The sequence below is a fragment of the Streptopelia decaocto genome (assembly GCF_964273445.1).
Source record: "Streptopelia decaocto genome assembly, chromosome: 21".
Lineage (NCBI taxonomy): Eukaryota > Metazoa > Chordata > Aves > Columbiformes > Columbidae > Streptopelia > Streptopelia decaocto.
In genome coordinates, this window is record NC_138676.1 from 742,633 (window position 1) to 758,394 (window position 15,762).

A 15,762-nucleotide genomic window follows, 5' to 3' on the forward strand; every position below is an offset into this window, starting at 1 on the left:
GAGCAAAGAAACATGGAAAAGAGTAAAAAGGAGCAAAGAAATGTGGAGGTGAGAAAAAGGGAGCGAAGAAGAAATGTGAGAAGTAGAGTAAAGAAGAAATGCGAGAAGTGGAGTAAAGATGCGTAGGAGATAAAAGCAAAGTGAGCATAAGCAAGAAGCAGCAGAGAAAAGTGGAGAAGAGTGAATACAATAAAAACATGCAAGGAGAGCAGAAATGATGAGAGAAGCAAAGAAATATAAAGAGGAGAGGAAAGAAATGTGAAGAGAAGAAAAAAATGTGAAGAGAGAAGTGAAGAAATGTCAGCCCGTGTGTACGTACTCTTGCTGGCGCGGTGCGGGATGGGGACGGCCACGCTCTTGCCGCGCTCGCTGTCCTGGGGCTTGGGGGGGGAGGCGGTGAAGCGGCAGATGCCCGGCTCCGAGGGGGTGCTCATGGAGGTCATGCTGTCGGCGTTGTCGGTGGTGCCGGTGGTCATCTGGTCGGAGGAGCTGTCGGAGATGAAGCACTCGGTGATCTCGAACTTGGCGTGCTGCAGCTGCTCCTCCAGCTTGGCGTGCTCGTAGGCGCGAGCCAGCTCCTCGTAGGTGGACGAGGCGCTCTCCGTCGACACCATGCTGTTCCGGCCCTTGTCTGCGGGGGAGAAGACGCGTGACACTCCCGTTTCCCACACACTTTTGTGGGAATGGCCAGGCTGTCCCTGCTGAGATCCACCCGGCCACCTGTCCCAGAGCTGGGCACTCGCCCCACTGCTCAGGAGCCACCCCAGAGCGTCTGGAGGGGACAGCACAGCGCACATCTGACACGGCAGGGCAGAGCCTGCACACACACACAGGTGGTCCCCACACCATCACTTAACCTGGAGCTCAACAACCTGCCAGGAACCCACAGAGCGCCAGACCTGGCACAAGAGCATCCACCCAATTAACGGTGCTATTCGTAATCTTTGCTAGAAATTGGAAGACACGTTTCAACACAGCCAAGAGCAAGTGGCTCCTGCAGTGGAAGTTACAGTTCCACAATCCTATTAACAGTAAAATCTACTTCTGCACTCGCCCCAAAGTCATGGTACAATGTCACCGCCCATGAACCCATGTACTGCAAAACCAGCACACCTGTGTCCTGAGAGAGGCTGGCGCTGTAGCTGTCGCTCTCGGTGACCGTGATGCCGTGCTGGGACCCCACTGTCCGCCAGTCGGAGGTGAGGGTCCGGGCGGGGGTGGACGCCTGGCACTTGGTGAGGGTCCACTGGCTGGAGTACCGGTTGCGGGTGCTGTGCGCAGACTTCACGCTCTTCCTGGACACCGGGTCTGAGGCACAAAAGGTGACACGCGGTCACAGTGGGTCACTCTCAGAGCCAGCCGGGCTGCTGTGTGTGCAGCCGTACCAACAGCTGCTTCCAGGCACGGGCAGTGCTGAGGGACAGGACCTGCACCCCTCTGGAAGGGGACGTGCTGGGGCACTCAGGGGCTCCCCCACACCGGCCTCGTGCCCGTGTCTGCCAGCGCACTGCACTGCCCCCGCGAACCCACCGCAGCCACTTACTGGTGCCGGGGCGGATGTCCGACATGTCGATGAGGGGCCCCGTGTTCTGGATCAGAGCGGGGTGATGCAAAGAGACGCCCGTGCAGAAGCTCTGGGGGTTCACCGCCTGACTGAACTCCGTGTCGGTCACCGGGATGGTGGCTTTGTCATCCCCTGCGGGAAGAAGCTGCAGCTCAGACCTCTTTCTCTAGGCAGGGCTTTGCTGCAGGCGCCTGCCACCCCAGACTTGGCCCCCCCAGCGCTCTGGGACACACGCAGATGGGAGCTTTGCCCTTTTGCTGGTTGTTCTCCAGCCGGGGCTGGAGACAGGGACAGCCTGGGGACACTGTGTGTGTCTTGGGGCCAGAGGGGATGCTGGCCCACGTCCCTCCCCACGCCACAGGCCCAGCGCGGTGCTCACCCAGCTGCTTGATGCCCTCCTTGTCCTCGATGAGGAGCTGGACCCGCGGGATGTCGATGTGCAGGCGGGGGCCCTGCGGGGGCCCCTTCACCGGCGTGTCAAAGCTGCGGTTATTCTTGCTGTGAGGTGAGAGGGGACGCAGACCCGGCCATTACCGGAGAGAGCCCAGCGGCTCCAGCCTGGCAGGGGCGCAGCTCTCCCCAAAAAGCTCCAGCACGGGTGCTGGGACCTGCCTGCCTCACCCCTCCGGCAGGCAGGAGCAGGCAGGAGCAGGCAGGAGCACCGGGCAGCTGTGCCACAGGCTGACACAACCCTCCAGGGCCAAGCCCAAGAAGGTCTGAACCCGGGCTTAAAGCACCCCAGCCCCAACAACGCCCAGCATTCCCCACCCAGCACATGCAGGTGAGACACCCACCTGATCAGCATTTCAGCCAGACTCTTGGCGTCTACAAGAGAACAAGAAGAAGGTTTTACAAAGAGCCATTCTGGGCCTAACAAGCCCACCCAGGAGGGCACAGCTCTGCAGTCCAGCCCCACGCCCTGCACCCCATCTCACCCCGCAGCCTCTTCAGCCGCTTCTCCTTCCTCTTCTTGCGGATGACGAAGAGCAGTGCCACCCCCAGCGTGGCCAGGATGACGGGGCAGGCGATGGTGAAGAGCTTCTTCACGTCGTCCCCCTCCCCCTGCGCGGATTTGATGGGGGGGATGGTGCCTGGGCAGAGCGGGCGGGCGGTCAGCACTCCCGGGACCCCCAGCGGGGCGACGTCGCCCCCCGCCCCGTCCCCGCACTCACTGCCGTCGTAGTCCAGCGTGGCGAACTGCACGCTCTCGTTGCCGCAGCCCGCGCTGTTGCAGGCCTTCATGCGCAGCTCGTACCAGGTGGCCTCGCGCAGCTCGGTGAGGAACACCTCGCCGGAGCTGTTGGTGCGCAGGCTCTGCCACAGCCAGTTGCCCTTGGGCCGGTACTCCAGGACGATGGCGGTGATGGGGCAGCCCCCGCTGCTCCAGCCCTGCAGGTTCAGCCGCGCGTGCGTGGAGTTGATGTGCGTGAAGAGGTGCTGGTCCTTGCTGAAGGAGGGCTCTGCGGGAGGGCGGCCGTCAGGAGGGCTGCGGGGACAGGGACGGCGCCGTCCCCCCGGGACACGGCGCCACGGGCTCACCTCTGCCATGGGTCTTGGCCTCAATGATCTCGCTGATGCGACCGGCCCCCACGCTGTTCTTGGCCGCCAGCTTCACCTTGTACCAGGTGCCGCACTTGAGGCTCTCCAGCTTGAAGGAGCGCTCGGAGGAGCTGATGAACACGTCCTTCCACTCCTCGCTGTTGTCCACCGAGTACTGCAGCACGAAGCCTGCGGGAGCAAGGACGGGCGGTCACCTCCGGGCACGGGTGACAGAGGCACCCGCCTCATGACACCCCGCGGCCACATCCAACGCAGCCCCATGGGCACACCAAGTCCTGCCCCACTGCACACGAACCATGATGGAAACCATACAACAAACCAACATAAAATAACTTTGCTTGGAAAACAGCTTTAAGATCATCGAGTCCAACCATTGCCCATCTCAATATACAGCTCCTAGAAGGATGGTCCCTGATCTCAACAGAAAACGGTGGCTTTTGTCTGGAAAGCTTTTAAAATGACAAATTTCAGTTCAATGCTAGCATGTCCACCAGCATGAAATTTTAGAGCTCCTATTACGCAGAATATTTAAATTGATTTTAACTTGGTGATGCCAAGAACATTTAGCAGCACATATATTCATTAGCATGAACTTCAGCATAGGTGAAACTACTACAATTATGCACGTTCAAGTTGGAATTAAATAAATTAGTAAAAGAAAGGAGGCTAACGGGCCTCCGTCTGCTCCCCAGTCCCACGTCACCCGCCCGCAGCGCCAGCAGCAGATTTTTGCAGGTTCTTTCACCAGCTCTCCAATAAAAATAACAGAGAAGAGCGGGCTTTGTGCGTGCACCAGAACGGGACTGCTGCGCTGCTGGTGCTGGTGCCGCGGTGGCGATGCCGAGGGGCCCGGATGGAGGCGGCGCTGAGCGAGGGGGGTTTCTCGCCCCTGCCCAGGGCTGAGACTTCCCCACGGCACCGGGACCCCCCGGGTCCGCCCGGCTCTGCCCCACTCTCCAGTGTGTTGAAGCCACCCCGGCGCCCCCACACCACCCACGGTGCCTGCCACCTGCTATTTATTTATTTTGTACCTGCAGCATGTTTTTAATATTTCTAATCCAATTATAACCAAATTTATCAACAGAGTCCGCTGGAGTGAAAGGCGGCTGGCTGGGGAGATTTGCTTGTAATTACTTTCATGCTTTTAATTAATTGTAAGCGAGGTCTCCTTCCCCGCTCCGTGTGCAGCTGTTCCCACGTATAATTCATGAAATGAATCAGAGCAGAAAGGAGGCTCAGGAAAGCAGGGATGCTCCTGGAGCCCTTCTGGAGCCCCCAGCCCCCCAGGGACAGGGGACAGGGCACAAATCCTATCCTGTCAGGTTCAGAGTCCCACCAACACCAGGAGCAGCCACCGGGGCCTGCTCCGGCCACCAGCACCTAAGCAATTAATGACATGCCCTTCACTAGCTACTTCAGGTGCTGCATCTCATTGAAAACACCTTACAGACCTCTCATTGTGACTGGCAGCCGTGCTACAAGCTCACAAGTATCAGCTTTACCCTGGAGCGCTCAGAGAGGGGAAACCGAGGCACAGTACAGAAGAACGTGCGCAGACGTACCTCGGATGGAGCTGCCCCCGTTGTCCCCGGGAATCCAGGCCAGCGTGATGGACGATGCCGAGGTCTTGGAGACGGTCAGGCGGGGCTGGTCCGGGGGCACTGCGGAGGAGGGAGAAGCCCGTGAGCACCTCGCACGCAGCGGCTGCCAAGGGTGAGCGCGACTGTGCCGGATCCCCGCTCCTGGGCACAGATTTGGGACCACAGCCACCCCCAGCGCCCTCACCTTGCACCAGGAGGTTGATGATGATGGTGTCGAAGCCCCAGGTGTTGGTGGCGGTGCAGGTGTAGTAGCCGGAGTCCTCGGCTTTCACCGAGCGCAGCACCAGCGTGCCGTTGGGCTGGATCAGCCGGTGGCCGTCCACCGTCACCGGGATGGCGGAGTCCTCGCTGCCGGGAGAGAAAAGGTGCGTCGGCCATGTGTGACACATCGAGGGCGACGCAGCCAGCACCAGCCCGTCCCTGGCTGTGAAACCCCCTCGGTACCTGTCCTTGGTCCACTTGATGGCGGGGACCGGCTCCCCAACGGAGTTGCAGGGCAGCCGCACGTCCTTCATCCAGGGGGTGGTGACGGTGCCCCCGAAGGAGATGATCTTGGCAGGGGCTGGGGGCAATGAGAAGGTCAGCCTGGTGTGTAATGACAGCTGAGACCCCCCGTGCTGTCCGCCCCCCGCCCTGGGCACGAGTCACCCCCGCGTCAGCGCTGACAGGGAGCAGCCACAGCCACCCCGGGGCAGGGGACAGCAGAGCCACCGCGCGTGTCCCCCGCACCTTTCCCGGCAGGCTCGATGGTGACCTTCTCGCTGATGTTGCCGCGGCCGGCGGAGGTGACGGCGGCCACCCACAGCAGGTACTGCTGCCCGCGGCTCAGGTGGGCGATGCGGTAGAAGAGCTGGTCGGGGCTGGTCTCGTACTCGCTGGGGGCCTGGAGGGGGAATGGGAGAAGGTAAAGCCTCTGTGACACCCTCACCCCGGCAAAGCCGCCTCTGGGCTGCCTGCCTGTGCTCGGACACCCCCCAGCACCCCAGCACTCCCAGTTCAGGGATCCCTTCCACCCCCGTCACCCCAGCCATCTCTGCAGCGGGACCGGTCCCTGCGGAGCTGCCTCCACTCCCTGAGGGACGGGTTCGCTCCCCAGCAGCGGCGCAGCCCCGCGTGGAGCCTCAATGCCCGAGCAAACCGGCTGGTGTCGGCATTTCTCCAGGGAGCTGGAGCCCGAGGAACAGATGGCTGCCACGGCAGGATTGGTTCCCGGGAAGGACGCTTCCCCGGGGCTGCAGCGGGGCCGGCACGGAGGCAAGTCCTGGCCGGGCTGCAAACCCCCTGTGCAGACCCAGGGAGCAGCCGGGACGTCCCCACAGCCCCGCATGGGATCGCCTCCTGCACCGCACGCAGCGATGCCGCCACTGTCCTGCGCCAGGCTCCTCCGCAGGGCTCTGCCCCGCGCCGGAGCCGCTCTCCATCACACTGTGGCCAAAGCCATCGTGCCCCAAGCACGTCTCATGGAGAAGGGCCGCCCAGCACCTGTCCCCATTGCACGGGATGGGTGCGGTATTTATGCATGCACAGGTATCTGCGCGTTCACCGTCTCCAAATGTGTGCCCTTGTGGGGTCCACACAGGGAAATGTACCCCACAAGCAGGCGCCTATATGAATATTGTATAGTATACATAATTTTTTTTACCCAAATGACAGTTTTGACAAGATGCCAAGAAAACAATATCGGATCCCAGCGGTTTTACCAGTTGCTTTGATGAAAAGATTATGTTGCCCTGGAAACCAGAGGCTCAGATAGTGAAATGAGTTTGAGAAGGAGCTTTTGATAAGCACTAGTCTGCAGACCTCCCATCAACCTCTCCCTCGCGAAGGAGGGCTGGGGCCAGGTTTGATTCCTGGTTTATTTTCAATCAGCTGCTGGCACGATTCCCCTCGGGAGGGAGCGCTGAGCGGGGCAGGCGCCCGAGGAGGGGACTGCGCAGCATCCCCCGCACGCCCGATGATCCCGTCCCTGTCCCCATCCCGTACCGGCTGCCCCGAGCCGGGGCTGGAGCAGAAGATGGTGTACTTCCGAATGATGCCGTTGGGCTTGGCCGGCGGCAGCCAGGACACCACCACGCTGCTGGCGGACGAGGGCACAGCCTTGATGCCAGCTGGGGGACCTGGAACTGCAGGAGCGAGAGGGTGGCAGCGCCGGCAGCGGGACGTCCCCGCGGGCCCCGCGCGCTGCAGGGCTGCGGCCGTGCCGACTGCGCGCTGGGGAGCCGCTGCGGCGGCGCTTCCATTCCAGCATTGCGCAGAGCACGCGGGGCCAGGTCTGCAGGTCACCTGCCGTCACCCCGCCGCCCCGGGACACCTCTCCACGGGCACCTCCGGTCCCTGCCGAGCCGGAGGCAGGAGGATTAGCTGCAGCCCAGGCTCTGCTTTAGAAGCCATGATTGGCTTTTACTGGCCGTCTCCTCTGTCTCCGTAACCCGCCGGAGCGGCTCAGCCTTCCCCTGCCCACTGCGTCCCCCCAGCATCTGCCGCTCCCCGGGACGGGAGGCAGCAGCACCAGCCCACGGGCCCAGAAACGCTCTGCCACGAGTTAATGCATTAAAGTAGGGCAAGCAGGGGTGTAAATATTTAAATATCCGCACTTAAGGAAAAGAAAAAAAATCAAAAGAGAAATGGCCTGGCCATGGCTGCACACGGGGGGTTTCCTCTGCACCCCCAGACGCTCTGGTGCAGCAACACAAGGCGCTGCAGCACGAGCAAGCGCTCTCGTCTCCTGACACTGGCTGGCGACGGCTGCGGCCCCAAGTGACGGCAGCAAGACGTGAACCGCAAGGATGGAGAAGCCCAGCCAGCCCTGCCTGCCTGCTCCGGGGCTGCACAGCCACCTCTGTCATTGCCAACAGCTCCTTCCCAACGCTCAGTCTTCTTCTAATCAACACACGTTGCCGCGGTTTATCAGGAGGGACGCGAGGAGAGCAAACCCACTTACTGTCCTCCTTGGTCTGGATGTAGAGCACGCTGCTGCGGACGCCGTCGCCCGCCTGGGTGTACGCCAGCACCTGCACGCTGTAGTTGGTGAACTTCTCCATGCCGCGCAGCTCCACGCGCTCCCGCGTCGTCGTGATGTTCTGCATCTCGCCCCACTCTATGGGGAGATGGGGCTGTGAGCCCCACACCGCCCCGGTGCCCCCACACCGCCCCCGGTACCCCCACACCGCCCCGGTGCCCCCACACCGCCCCCGGTGCCCCCACACCGTCCCGGTGCCCCCACACCGCCCCCGGTGCCCCCACACCACCCTCGGTGCGCCCCGCGCCACCAGGAGCACTCACCTCCGTCCATGTAGAGGGACCAGAAGATGACCCGGTACCCCTTGAGCACCCCGTTGAGGGTGCTGCGCGGGGGCTCCGACCAGGAGATCACGGCCACGTCCGACGTGATGGAGATGGCCCGCACGTTCTCGGGGGGCTGGCTGGGCACTGAGGGGGCGGACAGGGGCACGGTCAGCAGAATGGAGGTGACACGTGCCGGGCAGGTGCCAGGGCGCAGGGAGAGGCCACCGGGACACACGGCACTTCCCAGCAAGGGGAGAGCGGGAGAACTGGCTGGATGCGAGGTAATGAGATCCCATTGCCCCATAAGAGGTAATGCTAATTTTTACGAGCGTTTAAATGATAATACATCACCGTAACGATTCTCTTTGAAAATGATTATTGTTTCATATTACTTAGGTGCAAAAATATAAGCACTGTGTAATTAGGGACGGAGCATAATAAACTAATACAGATAGTCCGTTTGAACAAAATGAAGGTAATATAATTATGGAAAAGACACTATTGCTAAAACAGGGGCCCTTGAATACCCCAGGAGGAGTGCTAATGTAGCCAGGAAATGATTGTGGTTTGACAGGCTAACGAGGGCCTTAATTAAGTATGAAAAACTGCTGTGCAAACACGCTGCAAAACTTTTTTCTTCTTGTTTTTACAATGACGGAGGCCACTAGCAATCCCCCCCAGACGGAAACCTCCCTGGCGCCACAATGCACCTCCACGTCCTCCTCATCGCCCCAGACACCCGGTGCCATCACCATCCACAGTATCACAGTATCACAGTATGTTTGGGATTGGAAGGGACCTCAAAAGCTCATGCAGTCCAATCCCCCTGCTGGAGCAGGAACGCCCAGGTGAGGTCGCACAGGAACACGTCCAGGCGGGTTGGAATGTCTGCAGAGAAGGAGACTCCACAACCCCCTGGGCAGCCTGGGCCAGGCTCTGCCACCCTTACTGAGAAGAAGTTTTTTCTCAAATTTAAGTGGAACCTCTTGTCTTCCAGCTTGATCCCATTACGCCTTGTCCTATCATTGTTTGCCACCCAGAAGAGCCTGGCTCCTTCCTCGTGGCACTCACCCTTTATATATTTATAAACATTAATAAGGTCACCCCTCAGTCTCCTCTTCTCCAAACTAAAGAGACCCAGCTACCTCAGCCTTTCTTCACAAGGGAGATGCTCCACTCCATCATCTTTGTTGCCCTACGCTGGACCCTCTCCAGCAGTTCCCTGTCCTGCTGGAACTGAGGGGCACATCCAGATGTGCCGGTGTCCCCGTGCTCACAACCCCTCCCCGGGGCAGCCGCGGGCGCACACGTGTGCACAGCCCATGGCAAACGCACCCAAACCCTGCTGGGGCCGGGGACCCGCCGGGGAGCGCGGCAGCCTCACCGTCCTCCAGCGTGGTGGCGTTGATCTCGCTGGACGAGGGTCCCGTCCCCGCGCGGTTGAACGCCTGCACCACCACCCCGTACTGCGCAAACTTCTTCAGGTTGTCCAGCGTGTAGACCTCGCTGTCCCCCGTGGCCTTCATCTCCACGATGCTGTACTGCCCGTTGCTGCCCGGGCTGTTCTCCCGGTAGCCGATCTGGTAGCCGCGGATCACCCCGTTCTGCAGCTCCTTCTTGGGGGCCTGCGGACGCGGCGGTGCCCGCTCAGCGAGCGCGGCCGGGGCGGCTCCCTTGCCCCACCACCTCTCCCCAGCACCTTTTCGCAATGTGTTAAGCTTTCTGTCCCCCGGCAGCGCTCCAGCAGACAGCCCGAGTGGCAGAATTGTGACAAAAAAGGCCCACCGGGTCCTCGGGGCCACCAGAGGTGGGACGTGCCTGGCCAGGGCCGATCCCCAGCTGGAGCAGTTCAATGGGAGGACGGAAAAACCCCCAAGTGTGACAGCCTTAAAAATGCACGAGGCCAGGCTGAGATCAATCTTAACAATATTTCTCTGAAGCATTAAGAAATCAATAGGGCTGATTGCAAATTTATGTTACAAAGCCAGGGCGATCCATCTCACTGAAATACTCTTAAAACGAAGTGACTTATCTTTCAAGTGAATCTTATTTTCCATTAAACTGTTTCTCAGTGCTTAAGGGGAGTTGGGGGGACAAGCTGGAACCCTAAATTTATTGACTTACCGGTTCATTCTGAAGCCCTAACTTTATAATCGATTTTATTTTTCATTATGCACCTTTGGAAAAATAAATCCAGTTCTAACTTTTATTGATCCTTCCTCAAACACTTTGCAACCCAGCATCTCACTTTTTACATATTTATCCCCTCTCTCCCCATGGACCCCCAATGGACATGCTATGAGATAATGAGCTTGTTACAAAACCTGATTAATCGGGACCCTGTGTGAGCTGCACAGGTTTATACTTTGCCCTGGAAATCCCTCCTGGTCCTTGTACCTCGGCCCAAGCCCCCGTGCCCAGGAAAGCCCACACACCTTCCAGGTGACCTGGATGCTCTGGGACGTCATCGGCTGCAAGGTGACATCCACGGGAGGCCCGTCGGGAGCTGCGGAGAAACAGACCCAAAAGAACACGTTGAAACTCATCAGGGAAAGCTGCTCCTGGGTCGGAGGCCCCGGGCGTCCCGCCAGCGGCACCTGCTTCCTCCGTGCTGACGGTGAGCTCCTTGCTGGGCTCGCTGCGCCCGATCTTGTTGAAGGAGTACATGCGGATGCTGTACACCGAGGCGGGGTGCAGGTCCACGATGTTCGCCTGGTTGATGGTCGGGGAGATGTTGCGTGTAGACTGCTTAAAATCCCAGGAATCTGGAAAAGCAGGAGGAGGGTGAGCGGTCCCAAGGGGGTGCAGTCCCCCAGCACCCCGTCTTGCGTCCCTGCCCCCCGCAGAGGTGCTGCTCCCCCTCCTCGCTGCTGTGCAGTCTAGGTTTGGTTTCTTTCACCAATGTTGTCGCTTTTAATATTCCCTTTCAAATGCTCCCATCCAACAGAAATCAACATATTTCATTAATGCTGCTCTCTCCTTTCTTCATCAAAGGAACCGGGATGTGGAATATTCCCTTGGGGCAGCCCCACACCTGCCCACACAGCCCAGCACGGGACACAGCACCTGTGGTGGCACAGGGAGGGGAGGGGACATCAGCCGTCACCTACCCGATTTGTTCTTGTACTCGATGTCGAAGCCGGTGATGATGCTGTTGCCGTCAAACCGCTGCGTCCATCGCAAATTCATACTCCGGGCTTTCACCTCGCGGATCTCCAGCTCCGGCGGGTCCGGGGGCTCTTGGGGACAGAGAGGCAGGTTGGGGACAAGAGGGAGAGGAGCCCCCCGGGAGCAGGGGATCCTCATGGTGAGGCTTTGCAGGCCAGGGGAACAAATACCTTGGACGGTGAGCTGGATCAAGCCTCTGTCCTCGCCGTAGGAGTTGATGGCGTGGCAGGAGAAGAAGACGGAGTCCCCGCGGTCGGCTGGCTTCAGCTGCAGCGTCCAGGGAGAGAACAGGGGCCACTTCAGACCGGGCTGCCCCGAGCACCGTGTCCCCGCCTGTCCCCGTGTCGCAGAGACAGGTCACCCCCAAACCCCCGGCTCAGACGTGCCCTGAACGTTTGTTCTGTCAGATGTCCCTGGTGCTGCAGAACTCCTTTGCAGCCAGAGCTGAACAGGCAGCTGATATTAGTGCAAACCCCAGTGGTTTCTCACAGCAGGGGGACAGCGGCTGGTTTTTCATCGGTGTAATTACAGTCGGAAGCGCGGCTCCCCACACCAGGGCAGCACTAACTCTTAGGCTGGTTGTAGAAGCCCAGGCGCTGGCCAGGTGCTCCACCTGCCTGCACCGAGCTCTGTGACACCCCGGGGACCACTGACCCCCTCGCCGGGCACCCCCTGTGCCACCCGTCCCCTCCATCACCTGAGCAAGAGGTGGGCGCACGACCCCCATCCCCTCACCTTGAGGGTGGAGATGACCTCGTCGCCGTTGTCCTTGGTGGCAATGGCGTAGCGCATGTTGCGGTCGGGGTCGATGACGGTGTCCCCCTTCTCCCAGCGGATGATGATGGGCCGCTCGCCCCGGGCCGTGCAGTTCAGCTCCTTGGTCTGTCCCTTGATGGCGATGGTGGTGTTGGGGTGGGAGGTGATCATGGCCGGGACTGCGGACAGGCGGGGACACTCGTGAGCCCGGGGGACAGCTCGGTGTCACCTGCGGCTGCCCGGCCCCGGCACGGCCCGCACACCCCGCCGGGGAGGGGACGGATGCGGGTCCCACCGAGAGGCTGGGCAGCCCGAAGCGGAACCGTCTCGCTGCATTATACACCTCAGGATCATAAAATAATGAAGCAGATAAATTTTATAATGCATAGCATTACACCGGGGTAGACAATAAAACGTGAAAGACAAATAACCAAGTGCACGCTATAATGAAGAGAAAGCCTCCAGTCTGAGACGTGCGGGTATGAATTATTGACTAAGGTTTTACACTCCCGAGGATGAGAGGAAGAATGTTTTCCATCACAGATTTGCATAATTCACTCGTATAAACCTGGGCAGAATATAGAGTGCGATTTCACATCAGCAAGGCCGCTTTGCATTGCAGATATCAGGGATAATGTATATATTTTTTAATCACGGGCACCCCAATATGCACACAAGGCTGGTGGGGAGGCCGCGGGCTGCAGCGCCCAGCGCGGGCGCGTTCCCGGCACAGCGGGTGCGGCACAGCCGGTGAGCCCCTCCGGCCGCTGGTTGTGCCGCAGCCCCGGCACAGCGCTGCCGCCCGGCCGGGGGTTTGGCACCGCCACGGGAAACGGGCTGGGGGGCGAGGGCAGCCCGGGTAAGCAAAAAAAAATGCAATGCATAAACAAACAGCGGCGCTGAGTCCCGCAGTAATATATGATAATGACAATCCGCAAAGGCAACACACACTGTTATAATGGGACACAAGAGGCTCTAATGAGCTACGACTTCTCGGCTTTCTGTGGCAATGTAATTCAATTAGCAGCTCAGGAAAGCTTTGCTCCCCAGCTGCCCGGGTGTGTGGGGCGCAGGGCAGGCGCCCGGCGGCCGGGACAGAGGGACCTCACTGGGCTCCTGCCACGACAGTCACAGAATCATTTTGGTTGGAAAAACCCTCCAGATCATCGAGTCCAACCGTTCCCCACCCCTAGCGCTGACCCCCGGCCCTGAGACCCTCATGTCCGTCTGTCCAACCCTCCAGGGATGGTGACTCCAGCACTGCCCTGGGCAGCCTGTTCCAATGCGCCACAGCCCTTTGGGGAAGAAATTGTTCCCCAGATCCAACCTCAGCCTCCCCTGGTGCAACTTGAGGCCGTTTCCTCTCGATCTCTCTCTTGCTATCGCTGGCTACCGAGAGGCCACCCTGCAGATTTTGGCGGGGGACACGTGGCGCTGCTCCCCGGTTCGGCCGGGCTGTGGCGGTCCCCGAGGCGCCAGCCCTGCCCGGAGCAGCAGCCCGGGAGAGGAGCTCCGTTTCAGGCTCTGCTTCGCTGAAATGCACTTATTGATGTTTGATTAAAAGCAGCTCCTTGGATGTAAACATATCAACTCCTCTCAATTGCTGGGGTCCCAGGAGAGCGGCAAGCAGCCCAGGGCGGGGAAAGCAGCAAAAGAAACCCAAAGAAAACCCCAACAACCAGCCATGCAGACGGCACAGACTGGGGTGCACAAGCAGCATCTCTTGGACACCGGTACCTGACGCCTGCCCTGCCGCTTGGAGAGGGACAGAACACCTGGGACCGGCCACTGGAGCCTTCCCAGGCGCAGGGACACCAGGAACGCTGGGTCCTGCCCATCAGAGCATCAGCCAGAGCCCGGGTCTCCTGTGCAGACGCGTTTCCTCTAGGAGAGCCCGGCCTCCAATGCTCCCGTCCCCCTTGTGCTCTCCCTGCGCCCACGGGCTTGTTAACACGGCCCGACAAGGGCTGGTGCTGCTTGCTGGGCAGAGATAAGGCTGGCGACAAAGGGAGATGTCAGCATCCTGCACCGGGCTGGGGACCCGCCCGCGGTGACAACTGAACGAGAACGGTGACAAGGGTGACAAGGGCTGTGCCAGCCTCCCGCGCCCCCCTCTTTCTTGTTTGGAGCCGGCTCTGTGATGTTAATTTGATTGCACCCATTCCAGCTTCCTTTCTACACTGATTAGCCGAGTTTCACCTGAAGCATGAGATTAATTCAAATTGCATGGAAGCAATCAGTTATGCTCTCGCCGTACGGCAATGAACTTGCAAACACGTCTGTCCCCGCGCCGTGCGGACCGCTGCCCCTCCGCCCCAGCCCATCACCGCGGAGTCGGGGCTGGGGCCGCGCCAGGGCTGCTCCCCTCTCCCGCTGACCCCGCGCTCTGTCTGCGCTCTGATTAACTTCCATTTAACTCTGTCCGCAGTGGCCTGACTTTCAAGGAAAGCCAGCGCTGATCTCACTTTAATTGGTCTGACATTTCACTAAACAAACAAAATATCCAAAAATGAAACAAAACAAAGAGCCCCATATAATGCTTAATGGGCTGTGGCGCCTCATCTACCTATTCATCCAAACCTTTTCAAAGGCTGCGAGGTCTCCAGGAAATGGAAAAGCACACGCATAATAAGGTTATGTGCTATTCAAGTCAGCAAGCAGCCTGTCCTGGGATGCAATTACAGCAGATAGCGGGGACAAGGCAGCGGCGGCAGCTCCCAGACTTCGGCACACTCGCTCGGGATTAATCGCCTCGACTTTGTACCTGCGCCTTATTGAAGTGCGCCGTTTGAAGTCCCTCGTTCCCATTCATCAGTCGGCGGGATAAATTAAACAGCTGACAGGGCGGGGAGCAGAAAGCCAGGAGAGCAGAGGCGGGTGGGGAGAGGCCCCGAGAGAAACGGCAGCCGGTGGCAGCGGACGGAGGGCACAGCAGGCGGCCAGGGACCCGCTCTTTGCTCGCTCTTCGCCTCGTCCTGCACAGAGCTTGTCCCCACTCAGCTCTGGCGACACGCGGGAGCAAACGTGATGGGGCTGGTCCCCCCTCCACCACCTTCTTTTTGAGGTTTGAACGCTCACGGCAGCAACAATCCAAACAAATAAAGAGGAGCGGGAGATTATGTATTCTGCTGATAGCAACGGGAGAGGAATCCAATAATAAGCGCAGTTCAAACACGGTGTCTAACAACGCTTCCCGGCCCTTCCCTGTCAAATTAGCCCAGCTATTTCCTTTCCTCCTGCATGATGTAGATTGATTGCTGGGTTTTATTAAGGACAAAGCGTGTTTAATAGCAGAAGGGAAGCGGGTCCCTGGAGGAGGGGAATCGATGCCCTCCCCGTGCGCTGCCGGCGGGGTCCGGCTACTTACTCTTCACGGTGAGGAACATGGACTTGCTGATGTCGGTGCCCACGCCGTTGCTGGCCTGGCAGAGGTAGTAGCCGATGTCCTCCTCCAGCACGTGGCGGATGAGCAGCGAGCTGTTGGGCAGGATCTGGATGCGGCCCGTCAGCGGGATGGGGTGGTACTGCTGGGGGTTGCCGCTCCCTGGCAGGGGACACGGGGACACGGCGCTCAGCCCGGGCAGAGCAGAGCTGGGGGCTCAGCGCCGGGGCGGCCGTGCCAAAGGGGATGCTCCCACCCGCACGGAGGTCCCCGTGTCTCACCTTTGGCGTGCTTCCACATGACTTTCGGAGGGGGGTACCCGTCAACGGAGCAATTCAGCACCCCGGCTTTGCCGTAAATGCCATCTTGGTTGTTGGGTTGGACCACAAAACGAGGAGGCACTGAGTAATTTGAGAGAAAAGACGGACAGTGTAAGAAAAACCCCA

The 15,762-nt window shown here is 59.6% G+C and overlaps 1 protein-coding gene across 1 annotated transcript in view; it reads right to left on the bottom strand.

Moving 5' to 3' along the window:
- DSCAML1 (DS cell adhesion molecule like 1) overlaps positions 1-15,762 on the bottom strand; it is a gene marked incomplete at its 5' end in the record, with an annotated part of 87,841 nt that overhangs the window by 1,321 nt on the left and 70,758 nt on the right. Inside the window, 23 exons of the mRNA XM_082070184.1 lie at positions 320-631; positions 1,114-1,308; positions 1,544-1,696; positions 1,944-2,062; positions 2,359-2,389; positions 2,500-2,655; positions 2,737-3,024; positions 3,104-3,292; positions 4,687-4,785; positions 4,910-5,073; positions 5,170-5,287; positions 5,455-5,608; positions 6,709-6,848; positions 7,667-7,822; positions 8,008-8,154; positions 9,395-9,635; positions 10,446-10,516; positions 10,608-10,775; positions 11,121-11,249; positions 11,349-11,445; positions 11,914-12,113; positions 15,302-15,478; positions 15,598-15,717. Of these exons, the coding sequence (XP_081926310.1) occupies positions 320-631; positions 1,114-1,308; positions 1,544-1,696; positions 1,944-2,062; positions 2,359-2,389; positions 2,500-2,655; positions 2,737-3,024; positions 3,104-3,292; positions 4,687-4,785; positions 4,910-5,073; positions 5,170-5,287; positions 5,455-5,608; positions 6,709-6,848; positions 7,667-7,822; positions 8,008-8,154; positions 9,395-9,635; positions 10,446-10,516; positions 10,608-10,775; positions 11,121-11,249; positions 11,349-11,445; positions 11,914-12,113; positions 15,302-15,478; positions 15,598-15,717 (3,624 nt within the window). The remainder of the gene's footprint in view (positions 1-319; positions 632-1,113; positions 1,309-1,543; positions 1,697-1,943; positions 2,063-2,358; positions 2,390-2,499; positions 2,656-2,736; positions 3,025-3,103; positions 3,293-4,686; positions 4,786-4,909; positions 5,074-5,169; positions 5,288-5,454; positions 5,609-6,708; positions 6,849-7,666; positions 7,823-8,007; positions 8,155-9,394; positions 9,636-10,445; positions 10,517-10,607; positions 10,776-11,120; positions 11,250-11,348; positions 11,446-11,913; positions 12,114-15,301; positions 15,479-15,597; positions 15,718-15,762) is intronic.